At 42.1% G+C, this 25,443-nt stretch overlaps 1 protein-coding gene across 1 annotated transcript; it reads left to right on the top strand.

Moving 5' to 3' along the window:
- The first annotated feature begins 7,937 nt into the window (after positions 1-7,937).
- Positions 7,938-25,443, top strand: LOC133443812 (twinfilin-1-like). Its single transcript, XM_061721075.1, has 9 exons — positions 7,938-8,021; positions 9,989-10,069; positions 10,222-10,400; positions 11,800-11,895; positions 12,066-12,170; positions 13,979-14,104; positions 22,658-22,808; positions 22,946-23,067; positions 24,194-25,443. Exons 1-9 carry the CDS (start codon positions 7,997-7,999, stop codon positions 24,359-24,361), a joined length of 1,053 nt encoding a protein of 350 aa, XP_061577059.1. The 5' UTR covers positions 7,938-7,996; the 3' UTR covers positions 24,362-25,443.

The raw sequence follows: 25,443 nt of genomic DNA, 5'->3' as shown, positions 1-25,443 counted from the left end.
GAAGATTCAATGTTAACCATCTTGCGCACAGGACCCTTTCTGATCCAGTGAATCAGCTACATTTGGAGGGGGGTCTCAACCACATGTGGCCAGATTTTTCTGGGAACATAAACACACTGAGTACTGAGCCACACTGACAGCCACCAACGGATGTTTTCTGTGCAGCTGAAAGGACATACCCATTCATATTAAAGGGCAAAACAAAAACTTGGAATCATAGCAGCTGACAGCAACACACAACCATAACAGCATGATCTCAAAAAGATGGAGTACCCAGGGCAACTTGGTGAGGGTTTAGTTTACTGATGCCTACATAAGATAACAAAAACATCATTATTTTAGTCTGTAGACAATGGAACCCGGTTGTCACTTGACATGCTCATGAAGACGCATGTTCATGCCAGGTGTGACGAAAAACACAGAGGATTGTCTCATTTAGGATGGATGTTAATACAATCTTTAAACAGGGTCTTAGCATATAAACTAGATTCTGATTCTAAAGTTCAACTTCAAGGTGAGACACCAGGATGATGCTACCTACTACATTGCCAGTGTACTGTAGATATAAAGCAGATGGACCTTTCAAATGTTGTGCTCTGGACATATAAGCAGGCCAGCTGACAGTCTTGCCTGGGCCCCTGACAAAATAATCTAAGATGGGCCTCCCTGCGCCCGGATCTCTCCCTCTCCCTCTTCCTCACCTTTCCTTCTGCTCTTCAGGTTTTTATACAAGCTAATGGACGTTAACATTAGAGCTAGCCAGTTAGGTTAAGTTACAAGGTTGGTAAACGTTGGCTGTGCTGTTTCTTACCTTGCTCTACGCTGACTTTATTAATTCCAGCTTCACCGTCACCACCCTTTTTAAAATATTTGTGTAGAGAATCTCTGAGACCGGACATTTTGACCATTCTAAAGATTGAATTAAATGATAACATCAAATTTTGATCAGCGGCCAAACCATTTTTGTGTTGGGGGTTCTTGACCACAAGGACAATTAGGAAGAAAACAAATAACAAGCTTTTATGTAACTCAAATACTACATATTTTTTCCACAAATAGGCATATTTTGAAACATTTTGAAAAATGATTCCATAATTTGATGAGAATAAAAAAATAAAAAAATTAAAAAAAATTCTGTCAGTTCTGGGCCCCCCTCCCTACCCTGGGCCCGGGACACCAGACCTTGTTGCTTATTGTTTGAATAATCAAAAATGTTGCTTATTTGCTTTGTGGTGTTTTTTTTAATGCCCCCACTGGATTTACAGTCTAAGTATTTGGCTTGTTTGAAGTGACAGGATACACATATACTTTGAAGAAGCATCCACTCAGTTTCCTGTATTTGTGTGTATGTTCCTGTTGGCTTGACACAGAGCGAGATTCCCTCTGGTGATGAGATAATTCTGCTGTCATAAAATACAGCTATTTAAAGAGAAAAGGGACAGACAGAAAGAAACCCTGGTGGCTTCCAGATGTAACATGATTTCCTTTCAAGCAGGATGAGCTGGTATGAGGCTGAAATCTGTCTGATATTAGAGACAGATACCTAAGTCAGAATAAAAAAGATTGGATGATTGAAATGCATAACATGGATTTAGCTGGAAAGCCACAGTTACAGTCAGTAAACTGTATTTTTGAGTTTACTTCTGCATAGCTCCAAAAATGTTAGGTCAGAGCTTATGCAGTAGAGTTATAATGTTTCATTATTGTAGCTCACTGAACAACACAGTGTTATAAAATATACATTTCAACAATAAGCTCTAAATAACTATCAACAAAAACTTCGTCTTTGTTAACTTTTTAAACTTACTCTAGGAAATGTATACATGTTTAAGCTGATGTGAGGAAAAAAATGCTACTGTTTATTTAAAGAAAATCTTTTTTATGTATGCATATCAGTGACATTGTGGCTCTTTGGTCTATAGTGGTATGATTTTTGCTTAGGATGCGAGAGGACCTGGGTTAAATTCCCAGACGAGCCCCAGTTGGTCAAGCTGTATGTTATGTACCAAACTCTTTTGCAGTTAATTACAATGCCTCTCAAGTGATGCTTAACTTATATTGGGTGAAACCCCTTCTTGACAGTCTCAAAAAGAAACTGCAATGTTACTGTACATGTGTTTCAATCTGAATGGAAAAGTCACTCTGACTGTTCTTTAACATTAGCTCTACATAGAAATACAGCATGTCCCTCAAGAGCGTTAACCTGGCTGGAAACCGGAAATACGCTGCAATATTAACATTAATTTTGCAAAGTCACTACATCTTATGCTAAATCAAAAATGTCACATACAAATTTTATTTCACATTCACCTAAGAAAATACAATATATTCACTAAATCCTTTCATGATTATCATTATTGTCATCATTAGAGTGTTTAAAAAGAACCTGATGTTATGGTTTTATGTGACTAATCTATACCATAATAAGCGTTCACCTTCTTGACCAAAGGCTCAAAAGCTATCCATTATGTCAAACCTACAACTATGAGCAGCATGTATAATTAAAATTTAAGTTAATCAATCAGATAATTAATGGATAGGAGACAGCATGACTACATTAAACAGAAAGAATGAAACATCCTGATAGATCAATTTAAATGATGGCTTCCCGAGTACAGACTTAGACCCAGCAGCGGCAAGAATATAAAGGTCTCATGAAGGCAATAAATCATTTGTGCATTCCTTACTGTAATTATCCTTTTAAATAAATAATGCACTATTTATAAGTGTATTATTCTATTGATTTTTTTATTTGGTGGCAGCATCCTGTATAAGCCTTAATAAAGGTAAATATTGACAAAATGGGTCTGTAGCATGAGATACATGTCTCCTTGAGGTAAATAAATAGCTCAGACTGGTGTTTAAAACCCACCTGTATCTGCTTTAAAGCAGCACAAATGATTTCTTTTAGCTTCTTGGTTTCTACAGGCTTTAAAGTTAAATTGCTTAGTGGATGGCTGTCTAAGACTTACTTGGTCACGCCCTCATTTTCTCTTGCATAATTAATTTCTTGACTCAATCACAACGATTTCCACTGCAGTTCTATAGCATCATTGATGCAAAGTGCCTTAAAAATACTATGTCATCCTACCAGGACAAAAGTCCAAAGTAGCTTTTGCTGATAACAGGAACAGGAGAGTGCTAAAAGCTAGACGGTAACAGTATTACTTCAAATGAAACGTAATCTAATATTCAACTGTAAACATAAGACGTTTGCTTTAAGCAAACACATAAGAAACACTAGGTGAATTTATATAAAGCAGTAGCCTTCTTGTTGTCAGTATCACGTCGCCATCAGTCATGTCATGGTAGAAAACTTAGCGAAGCAATCAGCGATTTGTTCTAATTCAGTGTCTGTGAAATACAGTGGTCATTCCCCTACATGTTTGCCGGCAGATCCTCTGACATGGATCAGCTGAAGAAGCTGCTAGCCTCTGCTAACTTTGATTGAGATAAGGTGGACATGTTCCAGTCATTTTTCCTGGCCTGTGTGTTTCTCCTATGATGTCCCATATTGTTTATTACTGGATAGACTGTCTATAGGGTATTTACCATGGGCTTAAACACTAATCCTTAGCTAAAACAGTGATAGATGACCCCACCAGTTTATATGTAACCCTAACCTTCAGATCAATTTAATACACACTTTAGTCTGACTCTTAACAGAACCACAGAAAATGACAGTCTGCCTCATTACAACCAGACTACCCCCACAAGGACTGCTGGTCCCAGTCTGGTGAATGATTGTATCAAAAACAGTCTTAGAAAATAACACACACACACACACACACATACACACACACACACACACACACACACACACACACACACACACACACACGCACACACACACACACACACACACACACACACACACACACACACACACACACACACACACACACACACACACACACACACACACACACACACACACGGTCTGGACTGTTTCAGCTTTTGCAGCTTTGCCGCACCTGTCACTCTGCAAATAAAACCAAGATAAATGCGGTTTATATCTGAACTTCAAATCAGCCTCTTTGGGCCAATAATGCCCTGCCAACACCAGTTGATGAAGTAGTGTACATTTTTGAAGGAGTTGCATTCAGGGTTGCCAACCATCCCTTGAAAAACCGAATCCTCCCTTATTTATAAACTAAAGTACGCGTCCCTTATGAGCTGAAAAGGGACGCACTTTGTCCCGTATTACTGTGAGAGTCAAAAAATAGTCATAAAATGCCAATGGAAAATGGCATTGAGCTGTTGAGTGTACTGTAGCCTACAGTCATGGCCTTTGAGGCACAAATATGTTTTCTACAGACTTTGCCATTTTGTTATTGCACTAAAAATGTGCACTATTACAGAATGGATGTTCTGCTTGCTTTCTATTGTTTTATATCAATGTATACAATTTTAAGTTAAGCAGGACAGGTTTCTGTTTAAGAAAGATACTTATTTTATTCAGTTAATTTTGTCATTTTGTATTAAAGTGAATTGCTGGATAATAATTTGTTTTTCCATCTTTTCACTCACACAAAAAGGGACTAAAAAAATTCACCACGCCAGGAAAGGTGAAGGCAATCGGGTTTTGCCGGCCCTGCAGATGAGTTGTCCCTTATTTATTTCTCAGGGAGTTGGGAACCCTGCTCTTCAATGACTAAATCATGACGAGACTTGTATGAATTTACGTTTGACGGGACGAGAAAGCACACAAATGTTTGTTAGTATAATTGTAAAGAATTGTTAAATTAAAAAATATGCAGTGTGTGTTTGAGAAGATGCGTGGGCCCCAATAGGTCAATCCTTACGTTACGACTGTCCGTGAATGCGTCGGAGCTGTGAGCCAGCGCTGATCGGCTGTGCGTCATTAACTTGATTTGAACCGAACTCTTTGGATGGAAGAGAAAGAGGAAAATTGAGAAGAAGAAACATCAATCTGTCTCATTCAAACGAAAGGTGAAAGAGATGGAAGTGAAGCTGGTTGCTTCTTGTCATACACTTACTACCTACTTTTCATTAACATCACACGATGGCCGCCGGAGCCCAACAACGACAAATTAGGAGTTCATGGGTGTTAATCCACACCTTTCAACTGGGTGTCCGACTTCTATTTGATTTTGTTTAATCTTTTTGTCGTTATCATATGTTCATCATTTGAAGTGGACCTATTATGAAAAACACGTTTTCTCTTGCTTTAACATATATAAAGTGGTCTCCCCTCAGCCTGCCAACTCAGAGAAGGAGGAAAGCAACCAAATTCTGCAGTGTCTGTACAGCCGTCAGGATGAGCCATCCAGTCTGATGTGGCTTCTACGAGACGTTCAGATTCTGCTGATTTTCGTTACGTAACCAAAATGCAAATCACGTTCTAGTTCTGTATTGCTAGGCATTGTGCCGAGTGCTGACATAGCACTGACAAAGAGGATATAGCAACTACATGGATATTTCAAAGAAGAAAAGTGGTTCGGGAAGGACGTGTGCTGGTGGTGGTTGGTTGTAAGAACTCGAGAAAGCACATGAACGAGTGGTTAGATAGAGGCTGCGTCCGAAATTGCATACTTCCACCCTAATGAATATGCAAAAACAGTATGTGAGATTTTTTAGTGCGTCCGAAACATTAGTACGTAGCCTACTCAATAGTATGCGCTATCCATACTCATTCCGGAGAAATGTATTAGTATGGATTGATGGACCCTAGCTAAGCAGAAACTTCCCACAATGCAATGCAGCGGTGTTTGGTTGCTAGGTGATACGTATATGTCATAAGTATAACATTAAGTATAATAATATTATTATATAATATTAATATTAGAATATTCGTATATAATAATATTATATAATGTCATCTTGTTTTGGCCAGGATAAACGGGAAATAGCGGAGCGGTGCGCTGCTACCGTTGCTGTGACACGTCACTTCCTCCCAACGGCAGGAAGTGACGTGTGCGCTCTGAATAGTACGTCCGAATTAATGCATACTAGTGATATTTACTCAAAAGTGTGCCGAACTTAAGTATACTTTTTAGTATATACTGTTTAGTATGGCATTTCGGACGCACCGAAAGAGTGCTACGACCACGAACCAGCTACAAAGAGGCAATGTCCATGCGCTCCGTTGTTTACTTTTTTTCGCAAGCCTGATACCGACTCAGAATCAAGGACCTGGTTGAAGGCGTTGAATCTAAAAAAATCACCCTGCAACATTTTTGTCTGTTCGCATCACTTTGTTGACAAAAAAACAATAAAGGATAATCCTTTCCCTGAGTTGTGGTTGGGTTACAATTGTTCTCCCCTGCCAAAGAGGCGTAAACTCACCCGGCGGACCACTGCCTTGCCCCAGAGAAAGAAACGCAGACTTGATTCCGATCTCCCTGGTCCAGCAACACACGTATATCCCGCAGTTTTGACTTCTCCAGCTTCAGTTACCAGCACCCAAGCATTATGCCACGCATTGTTCAAACACTGGCTAGGCTCTACATTGGCTTTCAAATACACAAAACGATCATGTTTGTATGACATGACACAACCGACTTTGTTGCTGTGCAGATATTGATATGCCTCAGAGGCTTTCAGATTGTCCATTGCTTTTCCATCTATTGCCATGGATTGCACGAAGTAGGAGCAAATCTTGCTGTCCGTTCTGCTGGGCCATGTCGTCATGTTATCCTCCCAGTTCTGCACTGAATTCGGGTGGGGGAGAGTAACGCCATCTCCAGTCAAAGTAGTAGAACCGTGTTCCCATTGCACTGACATAGTTGTCGACATTAAAAGCTCACGAGCAGCGAGTCTTTGCTTTAAGCTAGCATCCACGCTGCTGTGTTTACAGCGGTAGACGCTGCGCAAACCACTTCCGGCGGAAATGAAATGCATTTGTGGAGGGTAATTTTTCGCGCCCAGGTCTCGGCGCGAAAAACTTGTCTATAAGAGCAACCATAAAACAGTGGAGTTACACTTTCAGGTTCAGTTTTGCAGAAGGTACATTTGTTATCGATAATCGGCAGACTTTGCATGCTCACTCAAAAAGACCAAAAGTGTGTCACCGGGTGCCAGGCAAATAACATGTAAAAAAATCAAAATCCGACAGCACTCACTGTAAGTACAAAACTTTTAATGCATAGTTAAATCACTGCACAGCAGCAGAGAATCGGACGCGTTTCAGCTTATAGCCATCCTCAGCGATGAATGATTAAGTGGGTGTCTCCCCTTTAACCTAACCTGGTTAAATGGGAGACACCCAATTAATCATTCATCGCTGAGGACGGCTGTAAGCTGAAACACGTCCGATTCTCTGCTGCTGTGCAGTGATTTAAAGGAGCATGAGGCAGGATTGAGGCAGGATTTATGAAAAAAATTCGTATACGTTTTAAGTTTTCTAGTAATAATGTCAGATGAAGCGTTCCAAACCAAAACGAATGAGCCCTCTAGCGTATCTCTCTGTTGCCTTGAACAGGCTGTGTGCTGCAAAATGTGCTGCAATTCCGGACCGGAATTTCCTGCACTGTCCTGTGGATGTGACGTCAAATGACGCTGTATGCGCGGCCCCGTTCTCCCGTGCCGGCTTTGCTGTTGGCTGCAGTACCCCCAACGGCCGTCGTGGTGAAGGTGGCGCTAATGAGTCTCATTTCTTAAAAGGAGCCTCATGCTCCTTTAACTATTTATTAAAAGTTTTGTACTTACAGTGAGTGCTGTCGGATTTGAATTTTTTGACTTTTGTTATCGATGTCAAGGAATTTTGAGATATATGTGTTAGATGGGTATATGTTATGTAGTATTTTTAAATGTAGTTCTCTGATCAAAGCAGCAGAAAGCAACAAACACCGGCCCTGCCGATGAGGTGTCCCCTGTTTATTTTCCAGGGAGTTGGCAACCCTAGTCGCATAGTCACGTGACCTGGTTGCCCGTGACGACAGACGTGGGCGTGGCCCGCTGCTCGGCCACTTCCTGCTTCTCTTCTCCGCTTCGGTCCGATCAGCTGCTTCATCTCCTGCCGCCGAGAGACACGATGTCCCATCAGACAGGCATTCAAGGTACACGAGTCGTCCCGCTTTCACTTCCTCTGTTTGTTTTTTTTATTTAATTCGTTCTACTGTCAGATTTATCTGTACTCGGGCGAGCTTTAATGATTAAATCCAAGCGAGGAGCTACCGTGGTAGCCTCTGCGAGCTAACTAGCTCCCTGCTACTGTGATTTGGCAGCGCTGCTCTTGTTCTCTTCCTGGACTTTTAAAACCAATTTAGGAGACGTTTACGAACTCACAAGCTACCAAAAACAATGCTGTTTCAAAGTTATTTTTTATTTACGTTGCTTCAAAGGGCATTTATGTCTCAAAGCTGTAATCCTGTGAGGTTAGTTGAGGCTTTGAATGGAGGGCGACTCCCTCCTCCCAATACCTGCCAGTGGTTTCACCAGCACTGACAGCAGCCTCTGTTGTTATTGAAATGTCTGAAAGTTGGGCGTCAACTGCTACTTTACAGGGTGTCTACGCACAAGGGATTGTTTAATCTGTATTCCAAAATGAGAGTGCTCTGAGGTTAGAAAGGAGCAGATGATAGGTGCTTTCTGCAACCATCAAATTGTGGGGTTTTATACATGTCCTTAAAACTGCAGTAAAGCTACTCTTGCTCATGTCTGTCTGCAGCTATTTATAGTCAATAGTGAGACGTCGATATTCGTTACAATACTGTGATTTCAGTGGGGGTCAGTCAGTGTACAATAACTTGTGCAATATTACACTTTTTCTACCCATATAATTATTTTTATGGCACTGCACTTTTTATTTTTGTTTTTACCTTTTTATGTCTATTTTTATCCTTTTATGGGTGTTGGTTTTTGGGGGTTTTATTTCTCCTTTCTTGGTTCCTGTATATGACAGTACTGAGTGAGTGAGATGGAGATGTCAATTTAAAAAAAATATATCATTCTTTTTATGGCACTGGGATTTTATTTTTGTTTTTACCTTTTATTTCTATTTTTATCTTTATTTTAAATTGTTTTAACTTTATATGGGTGTTTGGCTTTTGGGGTGTTTGATTTGTAAATGGCAGTGGTGTGTGTGTGTGTGTGTGTGTGTGTGTGTGTGTGTGTGTGTGTGTGTGTGTGTGTGTGTGTGTGTGTGTGTGTGTGTGTGTGTGTGAGATATGGAGATGGAGATGTTAATTTCCCCAAGGGAACCTCCCAAAGGGATTAATAAAGTCATCTGAATCTATGTGTTTCCTGGGAGACAGATTTGCCCTTTTTTGTTGTTGTTGTTTTTCTCTTCTTTGCAGCTGATTGATAATGATAAACAGTGTTTTAAGAGCATTTTGAGTCTCCATCAACAGAAACTCACGCATAATGCAGCGCTGTCACTTTGTTTGAGGCAGCTGAGGTGTGAAACGGTCTCTTCCAGTGAGCAGATCAGATCTGCAGGGTGCTGTGACATCATAGACTCATTTCACAGTTTTTTCACCCTCTCATTCTACCCAACTTCTGTTTCTGCTGTATTCCTAAAATGGGTAGTGCAAACCTTTAACACCAGTCTCGAAAGAGGAATGTTTTATGTAATAAATAAAAGTCAAGCGCATATTTCTCCCCTATAACCAGCTTATATGAACAAAGCAGTAAGTGCATGGTTGAAAAGAAAGCTTCTGTGCTGTATCCGTGAGGTATGTTAACCAGAGCAAAATATCTGGAAATTTTGTCAACATCTAAGGAAAAGTGCTCACCTATTTTGTATTGTGTATAAAGTTTAGTTTTATATTTATATACAGTATAAACTCTGTGTACAGTAAGTAAAAAAAAAAGAAAAAAAAATCTCCATGGTTTAGGCTGAATCTACTGCAGATTTTTTAGCATTCATTTCTTTTATACAGAGCTCATTCATGAGTCGGTCTGCTTCATGGCAGGATGTGATGGCTGCTTCACAGTCTAATTTTTTAATCGAGAGTATGTTATGCCTCCTTTTTCCTTTTTTTTTAAATGGGATACTGATTCTCTTTCTTCTGTCTTTTTCCAGCGGGGAATGATGTAAAGGATATCTTTGCCAGTGCTAGAAACGGAGATGAATATCGAGTCTTAAAGATTGTCATTGAGGACGGTAAGCAGTGTCCCACAGTCCTGGTATTTGTTTACAGTTTTTTTTGTCAAGAGAACTCTTAACTCGCCTTTCTGTCCAAACATCTGCCAGGGCTCTATGACAAACAAATCCATGCAGTTCTAACCTTTCAACTGCACACATCTGCTTTCCAGAGCAGCTGACTCTGGGCAACACCAGGAAAGCATCAAAGAAGTGGGACCAGGAGTATGATTCCTTAGTGCTGCCTCTCCTCAACGATGATGTGCCCTGCTACATTCTATTCCGACTGGACTCCACTAACAACCAAGGATATGAATGGATCCTCCTGGCCTGGTCACCGGACATCTCTACTGTAAGTAAACCAAACGTGCTGTAATGAACAGGTTTCCTTTCTTTATGGCTTGTATTTTGCTCTGCTTTGGACGTCACTCGGGTGGGGTTTGCCACATCAAAGCAGCTAGAGTCTGTATTCATTCATTACTCCCTAACCTTCCTCTTGAAAGCTAAATATGGGTAGATTATGGTGTTGTTCAAATAACATGGTACTGGACCTCAACACTTCATCACTGGCTTAGAAGTCACTCTGTTTCTGTTTTTGGCATTTGGTGCGATTTTGCCTTGTAAAATGTCACCTTAGTCATTGATGAGTTCAGAGTAGACAAATAAATGAGGTTTCTGCATAAGCAGGAGAAATAAGAGGACACGAGTGACAGATGGAGATTTGCAGCTCTGTAACTGCACAGCATAATCGTGCTAAAATTTCCTTTATAGTCGAGCTTAACATTCCTGTCCAGCAGCTCAAAGCACAGTGCATCAGGTTCAGGCATGCTTGGAAGTTGCAGAATCATTGCACAGTCAATAATGGAATGCTGCTGCAGTGTGGATGGTTATTTTCCACATTTGCTTCTGTCCGGTGATGGACTGGTCACCTATCCAGATTGTGGTCCATCTCTCGTCACATGGCATTAAGGATATGCTTTAGCTTTCAGCGTGACCCTGATAAGGATGCGACAGATGTTGATAGACAAATGCGGCTGCCTTGACAGGACACGATTTGAGTAATCCTGTCAAGTTGGCCACAGTTATGCAGCCTAAAAGGGAGAACTTGTGCAGTTTGTGACCTTTAGTTGTACCTTAGAGCTATATCTCCACAAGTGGGTCAATGTTTTATTGCAGGAAATGCATCATTGAACATTTATATGGCTGATTATCATCAGCTTTTACTCCCTGCATTTAACATGCATGTTCAACATGCATCAACAATGCATGTTTTAAATGTTTTTAAAATCTGCCTTTTATACTGTCTGAGTATACACACCAATTTAAAATCAATTACCGGTAATGCAATGGTTTTAATATTCTATTTTTCTTCTTCTTTTAATTGTTATTTTCTTAGGACTAAGTAGGACCCAGATTATATTTAGTGTATATACTTGTGATGGGAATTATACTAACATCACCCAAAATTGATTCCTAAATCCTTTGCATTTGAACATTTGGTTGTTGTTCAAGCAGAACATGCACACATTCGTAATCCGGCCGTTTTGGTACGAGTGCAGGAACATAGATTTGGTTCGTAACAGAAATCTACTCTGTATTATCAATCTTTTTTTGTTGTTGTCAGAAACCACAATGAATGTTAAAAAGATGGGGAAATGCAAGAAAAAAAAAGTTTTTCGTCATAATTCCTTTAATCTCTTTTTCCAATTTTTGCCCAAAATAGAAATGTCATTTCAATTTTTCCTTAACAGGTGCGACATAAAATGTTGTATGCTGCTACCAGAGCAACACTGAAGAAAGAGTTTGGAGGAGGGCACATCAAGGATGAGATATTTGGCACCACAAAGGTTGGTCCGCATAGCTACACGTTATATCACTGGTCCTCAACTTTCTGAACCCCCCCCAAAGTAATTAGCTGTCAGAAGAAGCTTTCCAAAATAAAGTTGCTGACTCACATATTTTTAGCGCTGATGATGTGTGTGTGTGTGTGTGTGTCCCCGCTACTTTTTGGTTCCAGGAGGATTTGAACCTCAGCGGGTACAGGAAGTACCTGACCTCGCAGGCTGCTCCTTTGCCCCTCACTGCTGCAGAGGAGGAACTGAGACAGATCAAACTCAATGAGGTAAACACTTTCAGCTCATCCTCAATACTTCTGTCTGAGGAAATGTTACACTGCAGTTTTTTGGTCTGGATCATTCCAGCACCTGTTTGTTGGGTCCAAGTGTCCTGAAGTGGGTGTGGATTATGGTCGTTCTCTGTTTCAGATTCTCTGGGGGCTTCTGTGGTAAATAAAAATAGCTTAGCTCATCCTGCAGCAGTGGCACTTCTTATCACATCTCCTGTGTGTGTGTGTTTGTGTGTTTGTGTGTTTGTGTGTGTGTGTGTGTGTGTGTGTGTGTGTGTGTGTGTGTGTGTGTGTGTGTGTGTGTGTGTGTGTGTGTGTGTGTGTGTGTGTGTGTGTGTGTGTGTGTGTGTTTGACGTAATTCCCACAGGAATAAGAGTGGGGTATCAATGAAGGCCAGCAATGCAGCCTTCCAACAGCACAATGTCAGCAGCAGTGCAAAAGTGCATCTGCTTGCCTGGCAGAATTAAGAGGCCTCAAAGATGCTGATGTATGAGAACAGCAGGATGTTGGCAGATGTGAATATATTGGGCTTGTAGAGCTCACGCCCATAGATCCATCAAAAGTACTGTTGACATTTTTAAATCTCGTTTCTCATCAGCAAAGTGGCTCAAGAAAGGCTTTATGTGTGTTCAAAGAGGACATTTCCATGATGAGATCTACATGCAAATGGTAGTGCTCGGTATCTGAGAGTCTGGCAGTGATTCTTGCACGGGGCACATGTGAGATCTATTGTAGTGTTTTGCCTACGTTGAGATAGGGAAGAGAAATGCTGTAACGTGATAGCCGCTCTGTGCTGCTGATGTCATTTCCACTGTTTACTCTGCTGATGTGAAGGGCTGTAGGACTGCGTCAGACACGCTTGAGGGGAGACGCATTAGGGAAAGCAGGATTTGAAGTTCCAGACTTTTTAGACGTTTAGGATCATTCATAACAAATTTACTCAAGTAACTTAATCTTATTTTCTGCTTAAAATCCCTTTTTTTCTTCTTTAAAAAAAAAAAATGCTGCCTTCCCAGGCTGCCACATAAACAAGCGTATTTCTTACCTTATAAGGAAATCCTTTGAGTAATGCACCCCTCACTAAAGTATGGGCAATGTAAAAGCAGCAGTGCAAATGGGAAGTGACTTCTTCACTGTCTCACTTCAACATCTATTGAGGCAAAATAATATTATAGTATGAATCCCTGATGCCTAGATGAAAAAGATGCCATGAAATATATATATATATATATATATATATATATATATATATATATATATAATGTGTGTGTATATGTACACATACACGTGTATTTAGAATTTTCTAAGCGTTAGAGACTGCCTGCCTTTTTGCTAAGCAGATGGATAAAAGACCTGTAATCCTTTTTGGTAGGCGAGGAAGCTACATCAGAGGCTCAATGTTTGTGCGACATTTCATTTTGTGAAAACAGGCCTCTAAAAATAGATGCAATCCATCAGTGTAATCCTTTCAGCATTTCTAGTTCTCTGTGTAATTTGTGGAGGTGACTTGTCGCTTTCAGTATCGCCACCTCTTGGATGTGTAAATCTTTTTACAAGCTAATGACAGAAATCATCAGTGGAGACCCGTTGAAGCTCAAATTGAATATATTGTATTGATTAATTTAATTGTTTTCTCCTCCTCACATGGTGATGTAATATTATGAGATACTAATATACTGCATCTTTCATTCAGCCTAATTTAGTGTATTCATTCCCCTAACTGTTTCTGTGCATCATTGTGGTGATAATTGGCTGATATTTCACTCAAGAGCATCTGTTTTGTCTGTGTTCGTGATGTGTTCAGGTGCAGACGGACATCAGCGTGGACACCAAGCAGCAGACGCTGCAGGGAGTGGCTTTCCCCATTCAAAGAGAAGCTGCTGATGCGCTTGTACGTTTTAGGGAGAGGAAAATCAACTACGTTCAACTGGTGAGTTCCTAAAAACAAGCGTGAGTGCAAAAGAAATCTTTGCAGGCCCAATAATTTGTGCTGATCACCTTTGTTTCCTGCCGTCGGGTGAAAAAGTAATAAATAAAATGTGCGTGTGTGTGTGTGTGTATGTGTATATATATATATTTATATATATATATATATGTGTATATATACACACACACTTTTATTTTATGTACATTTTTTTAGGTTCTGAATCGTTTCCAGATCAACACAATGTGTTATTTATTTTGTCCAAAAAAGTCTTTGTTTCAAATTTTCTCATTAAAATTCAGGGGCATCGTGTCACAAGATTAGATCAGTCCCAAGTACAAAGGAATAATTGTGGCATTGTTAAAGCTTTGTTTCGCTTTGTCCCCTTTGTTCCCCAACATGGACTTCAGCTTCTGAACTGGGGCCTAATTTCTGAACATGCCTTGGGTTCACACTTTGACTTTGTGGCTTTGTTTGATCTATGAAAACATTTAATTGATCAGGAAAAGCCTTGCTGTAAGAATCCCATTCATAACTTTCCACCTGTGGTTTATACATTTTAAATGAACTCAATATGCTCTCTTACAATTCTTTTAACCTGCCTTGTCATTTTTCAGTTTAATGGTGTTTCAACATTGCAGCTTCACAGTGTAATTTCAGATGCCAAACTTTATAGCTTTATAAATAAAGGCACATGTTATTTTGGGTCTGGTGTTCATCCACTTCTCCTGAACTGAAATAAGAAGTGAATTTTGTCCAAGAGCAAGATGAAGCATGAAAATCCCCTGGAATTAATGGGTTTCTTTATTAAACTGTGACCTGGACTTCATCTAAGTCACAATAATAGATGAGCGCTGTGTGCTAAGGCTGCAGCGGATAATCAATTATTAGTTGGTTACGTCATCGACGTCTGTTTAATGGTGCGGATTGGAACTTAAACACTTTTTAAAGGAATAATAGCATTAAGGTTTCTTTTAATGACATCAGTGAATATAACAGCTAAAAATGTTTATAAAACAAGTAGATATTTTTAGTCTCCATTTCAGGTGATTGAGGAGAGTTATTTCCTGGCATGTTTCCGGTCTGCTGGTGAGAGTGTCCCACCTGAGAGTGCAAGCATCTGTCTCTGTGATGTCATCAGGGCAGGTCTCTGCCGTGAGCGACACAGAGAGCAGAGAAAAATGTAAAAGACCCAGATAGTTCAGAATTGCTTTACAATAAAACCGTCCAAACTAAACAGTACTCAAATCTGCAACTAGTTGCCCAGTATCTATTTACCATGATGTCTAGTGTATCATACAGAGAGCTCTCGTTTTCTGCATTACGACACTGTTTAAGATAAATGATTTGTGTCATGCATTTAGGAGTAACGATAGTAACCACAGACTTTAAATATATGTGTGACACACTGGTGAATCTTGTCAGTAGTTTTACTTCAGAGGTTGTGGGAGTGCCGTAAAGACTCGTATATGCCCGCAAATCTTTATTTCTCTCCTTTCCTTTCCGTCTTCTTTTCCTGGTATCTGTTCCCTTCAGGGTCTGCCACAGCCGATCATCTGCTTCCGTCTAAGCCCATCCTCTACATCCTCTTCTCTCACACCAACTACTTCATGTCCTCTTTGACTTCTTAAACAGTCGAGGAGTTATGGTTCTGAGAAGTACTCTGTTGGGGATGACAGGATGGTCATAAAGGGGATCTAACTTTGTGGCTCGTAAGACTGATAAAAATTAAACTAAATATGTCTGTCACACAAATGAATTAAATCCCAAATTATCGACTAAAGGAATCATTTTCAATGTTTTCTTGTCATTTGCCACATGCTTTAAACAATCTTAGGCTCATTTTAAAAACTAATACCTCAATGAAAAACAGTTATTGTGCAAATCATAATCTAATTAGTCGATTAAAAGCTATAGAAAAAGTGAGCAAACGCTTGACGTTAATAGCTGGTTGAGCTTCCTTTTGTTTCAAGTGGTGTCTTCAGCTGAGCACTTTTGGTAGTTGTGGATCAAATCTGCACATTTGGACCATTCCTTTTTACAGACATGCTTCAGCTCAAACAAAGTGGTAGGACGTCTGGTGCAAACCGCTGTCTAATGGTCAGTCCACAGCATCTCCACGAGTTCGAGAACTGGGCTCTGACTCCGTCACTTTTAGGTTTTTATTTATTCATCTCTCTTTTCTGAAGCCATTTTGCGGTGGATTCACTTCAGTGCTGAGGCTCATCGTCCTCCTGCATCCCTCAGGGTCCGTGTACTTCACGGACATCCGTTTTTTGTTTTGAAATTACAAAATAAAAATAGAGAAATAATCCAAAATAATCAGTTTCCCATCTTTTGTTTTGATAATAAAAAACGGAAAACGGATCGTTATCCATTATCCGTCATCCGATTTCATTGATGCGTTTGAAAATCAATATCGGGAATTAAAACAGCGAGTGGAAAACTATTTTCTCTATTTCCTATTTGTTTCCAAGAATACTGAAAACAAGGATTGGACAAATGGGGGGACTGCACATGCGCAGTAAGAAAGTTGTTTCTGGTTCTTTTGTTCATCTGATTTGAAAATAAACAGTTTTAGATTTTTTTAATGTTGAAACAGAAAATAAATCAAATATGAAAACTGGGAGTGAAACATGAGTTTAATCTGTAATCTGTCTTCACTCCATCATGAAACTGCAGTTGTGACAGTCCGTTCAGCTGCAGCGTCCAAAAAAAAGCAGCGTCCAATCAATAACATGTACTGAACTCTAACATACTGCCCCTCCCTGTTGGAAACACATTGGAAAAAGAGTTTTCCAATCCCTGTTTGGTCCGTGTATCTTTTGGTCATTGGATTTTTCCGTCATGAGTGGGAATCAAAAAACAAAAAACGATTGGTTTATTTGATTTTCCTTTTAAAACAAAAAACAAATATTGAATACACTGCATTTTTTCCTTTTCTGTGTTAATATGATTTAACAAAGATTCAAAATACGCTTTTATTTTCGTTTTCTATTTCATATAAGAAAAATGAAATCCCTAGTCAACAGGAAGGAAAAAACGAACCAAAAACAACCGTTTATTCATATTCGTGCACCGGAAGCTGACATTTACAACCGAGTGAACTTAGTTCTGGATATTTAACAGGCATTCCTGTGACAATTATCTCCAGGGGAAGTTTGATTTTAATATTTTATTGGTCGGGTTTACGTGACTCGGAAATGGCTCTGTATGCTGCAGTTCGGGTAACCATGGCAACCATAGCGGCGCTGAAACAACAGATTAAGGATTATTTTTTAAAGATTGATTAAGGACTTGTTCCACAGCGGTTTGACGCACAATGACATTTCCTGCACGTTGCAGCAGATGTGTCTCCTGCAATGCTCAGAAATGAGCGTCAGAAGATTCTGTGCTCGGCATCATCTGAGGAGAAAAAGGCTACGCAGAGCTGGAGAGCGCTTTGATTCAATCTATTTATGAGGTTTTTATTCAGATGTCCACAGTATATTGCAAATATACACACTGCATGCGACGCGAGCGAGAGTCAGCGTCAAAAACAGTTCCATTGCTTTATTTTTTATTGCACTGTCTATACTGGTTGCGAGCGACGCGGCGTCGTTTTGAGCTGGACTTTTGTCGCACGCCCTGCTTCTATTTTCTTCCCGTCGCTCGCGTTGAAAGCCGGTTGAAAGTTGAAAAAAAAGTGTAAAGCGCTGTAGGAAACAGTCATTTCAATACAAGAACTTCAATAAAGTGGCAGCTGCTGGAGGGAGATCGCCAGGCTGGAAGGTTCTGATAAGATAATAAGATATAATAAGAATCTTATCTTAATCTTATTAGGGCTTAATTTGTCCCGGATCCTGCCGGATTGATCGTGTCCTCTGCTTTTTCCCCACATCCCAGTAATGATCTGACATGCTGACATGTTTGCACCGCACGCCGGTCACTCCAGCTGTTCGCTGTTTGATTGCGTAATCACACGCCGTTATTAATTGTTCGGTTTTTTCCCCACTTATTCCACCGAATAATAAGCTTGTTTTCTGTTTAGAAAGTACAAACGTAGGGAGATTACAAGTAATCACCCATCTTTTACTTGTCCCTTTACTCTTTTAGGAGTCGGCTAATGTTGAATAAAGGCTGATTTATGGTTCCGCGTAAAATCGACGGCGTAGCCTACAGCGTAGGGTACGCGGCGACGCGCACCGTTCGGTGACCGCGCCGCGTACCCTACGCTGTAAGGTCTGCGTTGGTGTAACGCGGAACCATAAATCAGCCTTCTAAAAGGCGAGTCTCAGCTGTCAATCAAAAGAACGTGGTAGAACGTGGGGCCGATAACGCGTTCAGAGCGGGTCCGATGCCACGCATTGCGGCGCGACAGTCGGACGCTCGCATGCAGTTAGGACAGGCTGTTAGGGAGCCGTAGCCTAATTTTTGTTGACAGCTTTGTACTGAACACTGATCACCCCGATCACGTTTGCAGTGTACACGTTTAAAACCCATTAAGCATGTCGGAAGGCCGTTGTGGCTGAGTTTTGTCATTAAACGCCATAAAACTTCTGTCGGACTCAGCGTAGCCTACTTCTCTGTCAGCAGCGCGTCATGCAAATATACAGGACCTAACAATAAACTCTCAAGCGGCTCTTAAAAGTACAGGAAAGCCGCAATACCGGCTATCTGTCTTCACTGGGGGTGCTTGCTGGAGAAGGTCGGGTTGGAAGAACCCTGAGAGAGCCATCAGCCATACCATGAATTCCGGCGTCAGGTAAAGTTTGTGCTGCAGTGCAATTTATATAATGATAATCACGTGGATACCTCACGCGTGGGACTAAATTAATTCTTCCAACCCGACCTTCTCCAGCATGCACCCCCAGTGAAGACAGATAGCCGGTCATTCGGCCATGATGAATCAAAGCGCTCTCCAGCTCTGCGTAGCCTTTTTCTCCTCAGATGATGCCGAGCACAGAATCTTCTGTCTTCTGTCTTCTGACTCATTTCTGAGCATTGCAGGAGACACATCTGCTGCAACGTGCAGGAAATGTCATTGTGCGTCAAACCGCTGTGGAACAAGTCCTTAATCAATCTTTAAAAAATAATCCTTAATCTGTTGTTTCAGCGCCGCTATGGTTGCCATGGTTACCCGAACTGCAGCATACAGAGCCATTTCCGAGTCACGTAAACCCGACCAATAAAATATTAAAATCAAACTTCCCCTGGAGAGAATTGTCACAAGAATGCCTGTTAAATATCCAGAACTAAGTTCACTCGGTTGTAAATGCCAGCTTCCGGTGCACGAATATGAATAAACGGTTGTTTTTGGTTCGTTTTTTCCTTCCTGTTGACTAGGGATTTCATTTTTCTTATATGAAATAGAAAACGAAAATAAAAGCGTATTTTGAATCTTTGTTAAATCATATTAACACAGAAAAGGAAAAAATGCAGTGTATTCAATATTTGTTTTTTGTTTTAAAAGGAAAATCAAATAAACCAATCGTTTTTTGTTTTTTGATTCCCACTCATGACGGAAAAATCCAATGACCAAAAGATACACGGACCCGGTTTGGTCCGTGTATCTTTTGGTCATTGGATTTTTCCATCATGAGTGGGAATCAAAAAACAAAAAACGATTGGTTTATTTGATTTTCCTTTTAAAACAAAAAACAAATATTGAATTACACTGCATTTTTTCTTTTTCTGTGTTAATATGATTTAACAAAGATTCAAAATACGCTTTTATTTTCGTTTTCTATTTCATATAAGAAAAAGGAAATTACTAGTCAACAGGAACGAAAAAACGAACCAAAAACAACCATTTATTCATATTCAGTGCAGTGTTTGGCGGGTGTGCTTGTGAGAACTGGGGTCCCTGGAGGTCCTGGAGAGCCAATGTCCCCGTAGCGCGAGGTGTCCCCGGCGAGCTGCAGTGTTTGGCGGGCTGTCTGTGAGTGTCCTGGGGTCCCTGGAGGTCCTGGAGAGCACAAGTCCCCGTACCGGGAGCTGTCCCCGGTCCTGGCCGGGATCAGTGCAGTGTTTGGCCGGTGTGCTTGTGAGAACTGGGGTCCCTGCGGTCCAGGAGGCAAAGGGAAAGCCCAAGTCGCCTACCCCCGTACCGGGACGTGGTCCCGGTCTTGGCCGGGTGCAGTGCAGCGTTTGGCGGGATGGGTGTGAGTGTCTGGGGTCTCTGGGTCCCTGGGTCGGGTCCCGGGACTCGTGGGTCCCTGGGTCGGGTCCCGGGACTCGTGGGTCCCTGGGTCCTGGTCCCGGGACTCGTGGGTCCCTGGGTCGGGTCCCGGGACTCGTGGGTCCCTGGGTCGGGTCCCGGGACTCGTGGGTCCCTGGGTCCTGGTCCCGGGACTCGTGGGTCCCTGGGTCGGGTCCCGGGACTCGTGGGTCCCTGGGTCGGGTCCCGGGACTCGTGGGTCCCTGGGTCCTGGCCACTTTCGCCCGATTTTCAGACACTTTGGCCGGCTTTCGGCTTCCTTCGGGCCCGCCTCTGCGGCGCTGCTCCCCCCGACCGCCGGGGGGTTTGCAGCGCCTCCCTCTCGGTAGCGAGACCGAGTCGACCCGTCCGCCCCAGGTGTCCCCCCACGGAGCCCCGCCGCCGCCGGGCAGGCCGACCTCCGATCCACCAGCAACGGGACTCGGGTCTCGGCAGCCCCGTGCGGGGAGACCTCGGGAGCGGCCGGAACCTCGCCCCGCCTCGACGCACCGTTTTCTGGGCGGGCGGGTGGGTCTGCTCGGGCTGGGGGTGACCGGCAATCCAGGGCCCGGTTCAGCCGTCTGCGGCGTGGTAGGGTTTGAGAAACATTGTTTTTCCCGGAGGACTAACACCACCGCCAGAGCGGCAGCCGACGTCGGTGGTCGGCCTGCCCGGCGCCGGCGGGGCTCCGTGGGGGGACACCTGGGGCGGACGGGTCGACTCGGTCTCGCTACCGAGAGGGAGGCGCTGCGAACCCCCCGGTGGTCGGGGGGAGCAGCGCCGCAGAGGCGGGCCCGAAGGAAGCCGAAAGCCGGCCAAAGTGTCTGAAAATCGGGCGAAAGTGGCCAGGACCCAGGGACCCACGAGTCCCGGGACCCGACCCAGGGACCCACGAGTCCCGGGACCCGACCCAGGGACCCACGAGTCCCGGGACCCGACCCAGGGACCCACGAGTCCCGGGACCCGACCCAGGGACCCACGAGTCCCGGGACCCGACCCAGGGACCCACGAGTCCCGGGACCAGGACCCAGGCACCCAGAGACCCCAGACACTCACACCCAGCCCGCCAAACGCTGCACTGCACCCGGCCAAGACCGGGACCACGTAGGCTACTTGGGCTTTCCCTTTGCCTCCTGGACCGCAGGGACCCCAGTTCTCACAAGCACACCGGCCAAACACTGCACTGATCCCGGCCAGGACCGGGGACAGCTCCCGGTACGGGGACATTGGCTCTCCAGGACCTCCAGGGACCCCAGTTCTCACAAGCACACCCGCCAAACACTGCACTGAATATGAATAAACGGTTGTTTTTGGTTCGTTTTTTCGTTCCTGTTGACTAGTAATTTCCTTTTTCTTATATGAAATAGAAAACGAAAATAAAAGCGTATTTTGAATCTTTGTTAAATCATATTAACACAGAAAAAGAAAAAATGCAGTGTAATTCAATATTTGTTTTTTGTTTTAAAAGGAAAATCAAATAAACCAATCGTTTTTTGTTTTTTGATTCCCACTCATGATGGAAAAATCCAATGACCAAAAGATACACGGACCCGGTTTTAATTCCCAATTTTGATTTTCAAACACATCAATGAAATTGGATAACGGATAATGGATAACGATCCGTTTTCCGTTTTTTATTATCAAAACAAAAGATGGGAAACGGATTATTTTGGATTATTTCTCTATTTTTATTTTGTCATTTCAAAACAAAAAACGGATGGCCGCGAAGTACACGGACCCCTCAGCTTCTACTGAGCTTCACCCAGCAGACAGCCAACATGGCACTGTGCTGTAGGATATTTGAGAGTTCATTCTCCCCTCAAAGTAGTCCAGGTGCTCATCCGTTGATATTTTTTTTTAATGTTGGCAAGATGTACCCTCTCTGCACCTCGCTGAATATTCATAAAACACTTCCCCTGTGGAGTTGTGCAATGTTTTTTTTTTTAAAGCTGCAGATTTCTCCACAGTGCCCTGCTGCAGACATCCTGCCAGTTCAAGGACTAACGTAGACTCATGAACACATAATTCGGTTCCGGTGACATGTTCAAGCCTTTAGCTGTTACTTGTGGTTAGTTTCTTTACGTATTTGACAGTCCTCACAGCATGACGCTCTGTTGAGCCTTTTGGAGTTAAAATGTTTGTCTCAAGTCGACACCAGGTGGGAAAACTATTGACTTCAGTTATCTTTTACTGCCGTAATTAGTTTGCTGGTCCTCTGGTTTCAATCCAAGGGGTTCACATGCTTTTTGTTTCCACTGAACACCACCAGGATGCTTCTACAGTTATTATTCCAATAGGCAACAGAACGGGGACATTTGACACTCACCTGTGCAGCGAGAAGTGAAAGTGGTGTCATAGCTTTTCCTTCCTTTTGTCAACAGAATATAGATGCTCAAAATGAGAAGATTTGCTTGTGCAGCACTGAGCCAACGGAGCTGAAAGACCTGCCAATGCGAATCCCTAAAGACTCTCCTCGTTACCACTTCTTCCTCTACAAACATTCCCACGAAGGTGACTACCTGGAGTCCACAGGTGAGCCATTTCTCTCGTTACTGTGAGCATCCTCTAAAGACTTTCTTCTTTTTGTGCTAGTTTGTAGTGCGTTCAGGGTTGCTAGCTTCGTATTTTCTCACTTCTTCATCTTTTTTTTTTATTCTTTCCCTTTGTAGTCTTCATTTATACAATGCCAGGGTACACGTGTAGCATCCGAGAGAGGATGCTGTACTCCAGCTGCAAGAATAACCTGGTTGAGATGGTGGAAGACAAACTCCAGATTGAGATTGAGAAAAAGGTAATGAAATATGATGATGAAAGAATATCTGACTGGCAAAATCTCGTTTCATGTGATGGTCAACACTTGCAGTAAAGCAGTTAACATAGTAACTTTCACGTAAAAGATATCTTAAGTGATGATATAATGATAAAGGCTCTTGCTCACTAACTACAGTTGCCATCAGGTTGCACAAAAGTTTTTCTTTACTTGTTTACCACTATCTTGCTCTAATTGTGGCCCAGACCTTTCGAGGGTGTACGCCTCTTTTCATCTAGAGACAGCCAGGATACGCTCTCGCAGGATGCTTTCTATTTTGTAAAAGTACGTCAGATGCCCCTGCAGGAGAGCAGCCCCGTAACTTTTAGCAATTTTAGCCTCATCAGACCCATCAAGATCTTTGTCTCCGAGTGGAGTTTAAAAACTCTAATATGGCATTTTAACTTGCTGATTCTTTTCGTCGGACAAGCATATTTAGGTTTTTAAATACCTGACATGTTTTGGCGATTACTTCCGCCTTCATCAGTCACATTCGGTGCCTCTGGTATTTAAAAACCTAAATAATCTTGTCTGATGAAAAGAATCTGCAAGTTAAATTGTAAAGCCATGGACAAAATTAACTTTATTAAATCATGTAATATGGCAGTTTTTAGTGATTTCTATTATCAGAATGTTTTCCTAGTTTCTTCCTGGTTTCAGCATCTTCACAAGCTGTACACGCAACGTCGGCACAAACCAGCTGGCGTTAGAGTGACACTATTCCACTTGTGAAATTCACAAAGTGTGCATCAGCCAGCAAGCTGTTGGCTTCTCCTTTATTTTTCCTTTTTGCTTCGGTGACTACCTCCCAGAGGCGTGTCAAAAATGTCCCTCCACTCTTCCTCAACCAAGCGTAAAATATAGGTAGTGTCCTTTTGTGTCTCCTCTCTGTGCGATGGGATCGCTGTGTGCTCCCTCTGTTTGTATTTGGGTGTTATTGTTTGAACAGATGAACATGGAACAAAGTCTTTTTTCGGATGTCTTTTGATTTTCTTGTGACTCCATTCAATCAGGTCCCCTATGTGTTTGAGGGTACAAACAATACAGTAGAAAAAAAGTTGCAGCGCTATATTTGGTTAACTAACTTATATTTTCTTCCGCTTCCCAGCTTGAAATTGAAAATGGGGACGAACTGACGAGCGATTACATGTACGAGGAGGTGCATCCCAAGCAGCACGCACACAAGCAGGCCTTCGCCAAGCCCAAGGGCCCTGCCGGAAAGAGGGGCGGCCGTCGAATCACCCGACCCCCCGCCGAGGGAGAGGAGGAAGATTAAACAGACCTCAGCAGCCGAGCACCACCTCCATCACCTGGAACATTCCTGCGATGGGGAGGAGAGGAATCCCATTTGACACGTTTGTTTAAAAGAAAAAGAACAACCTCAAATTCCCAGAGTTCCCCCCCCCAGAGAGCCAACTATGCACGCCAAGGACAACTGAGCAATGACACATTTCCGATTTTCCATTTGTAGCTTGCCAAATGGAAGCATATTTATGTATGTTAGTGCATTCACCAAAAAAATAAGAGGAAAAAAACTCATTAAAAGGGGCCCAAAGTCAAAGATGAGGTTTTTACATTGTTGCCAGCTCTGACACTTTAAAAGAAAGGTAGAAAGAAAAAAGAAATGCTAGTGCAACTAATGTGAACTTGCGCCAATATAAGTACCCATTTTGAGTTCACTTGCTTGAATTCTTAACTTGCATTCCTTAAGTCTGTGTTAATTAATGTGTTTGTGTCTAATATGTAGAAGATTTGTCTCCTACTGTTTGAACAATGAGGTGCTCCAAAGCAGAAAATATGATAATTATCCCGATTGTGTCTATCCATTCAGTTTAACAGTGCATTTTATATTGGAAATTGACTTCTTTTTTGATATAACTGTGGTTTACATGAGAAATCATCTGCTGAGAAACTTATTTTTCTATGCAAGTGCTGTAAATGTACATATTGTAGCTGTGTGATGCTCTATGAATAAGAAACAGTCTGGTCTGTTGTGATGAATGTCAAACTTCAGTGAGGGTTAGAGTGGAAAGCACTGGGGCTTCCAGAAATATTACACCGATACTTCTCAGATTTCACGAAGAGGAAGCTACTCGGACTGGGCCGGCTCCCACGCGGCGGGGAATGCCGAGCCACAGATAGGAAAGGGAATACTACTAAGTCTCTTGATCGACATGTTGCCACTTTCACTGGTCTACTGATTAATATTAGGCAAAGTACTAAGCTCACCTCATGTGTAAAGGGAAAAAACCCTTTATATTCATAGTTTCATTATAGAGGAAAAAAAAAATCATCAATGATCTTATTTGTTTTCTTACAAATCTTTTAAAGAAGAAAAATAAAATATTTAAAATCACA

This window comes from Cololabis saira, chromosome 5 (genome assembly GCF_033807715.1).
Source record: "Cololabis saira isolate AMF1-May2022 chromosome 5, fColSai1.1, whole genome shotgun sequence".
Taxonomy (NCBI): domain Eukaryota; kingdom Metazoa; phylum Chordata; class Actinopteri; order Beloniformes; family Belonidae; genus Cololabis; species Cololabis saira.
Note: the sequence above shows the minus strand (reverse complement) of the source record. Positions and strands in the feature narration are given on the sequence as shown.

Coding starts and splice junctions, on each gene's coding strand:
- LOC133443812 (XM_061721075.1), top strand. CDS start 7,997: ATGTCCCATCAGACAGGCATTCAAG. Junction 10,401..11,799: donor GGTCACCGGACATCTCTACT/GTAAGTAAACCA, acceptor TTTCCTTAACAG/GTGCGACATAAAATGTTGTA. Junction 23,068..24,193: donor AGATTGAGATTGAGAAAAAG/GTAATGAAATAT, acceptor TCCGCTTCCCAG/CTTGAAATTGAAAATGGGGA.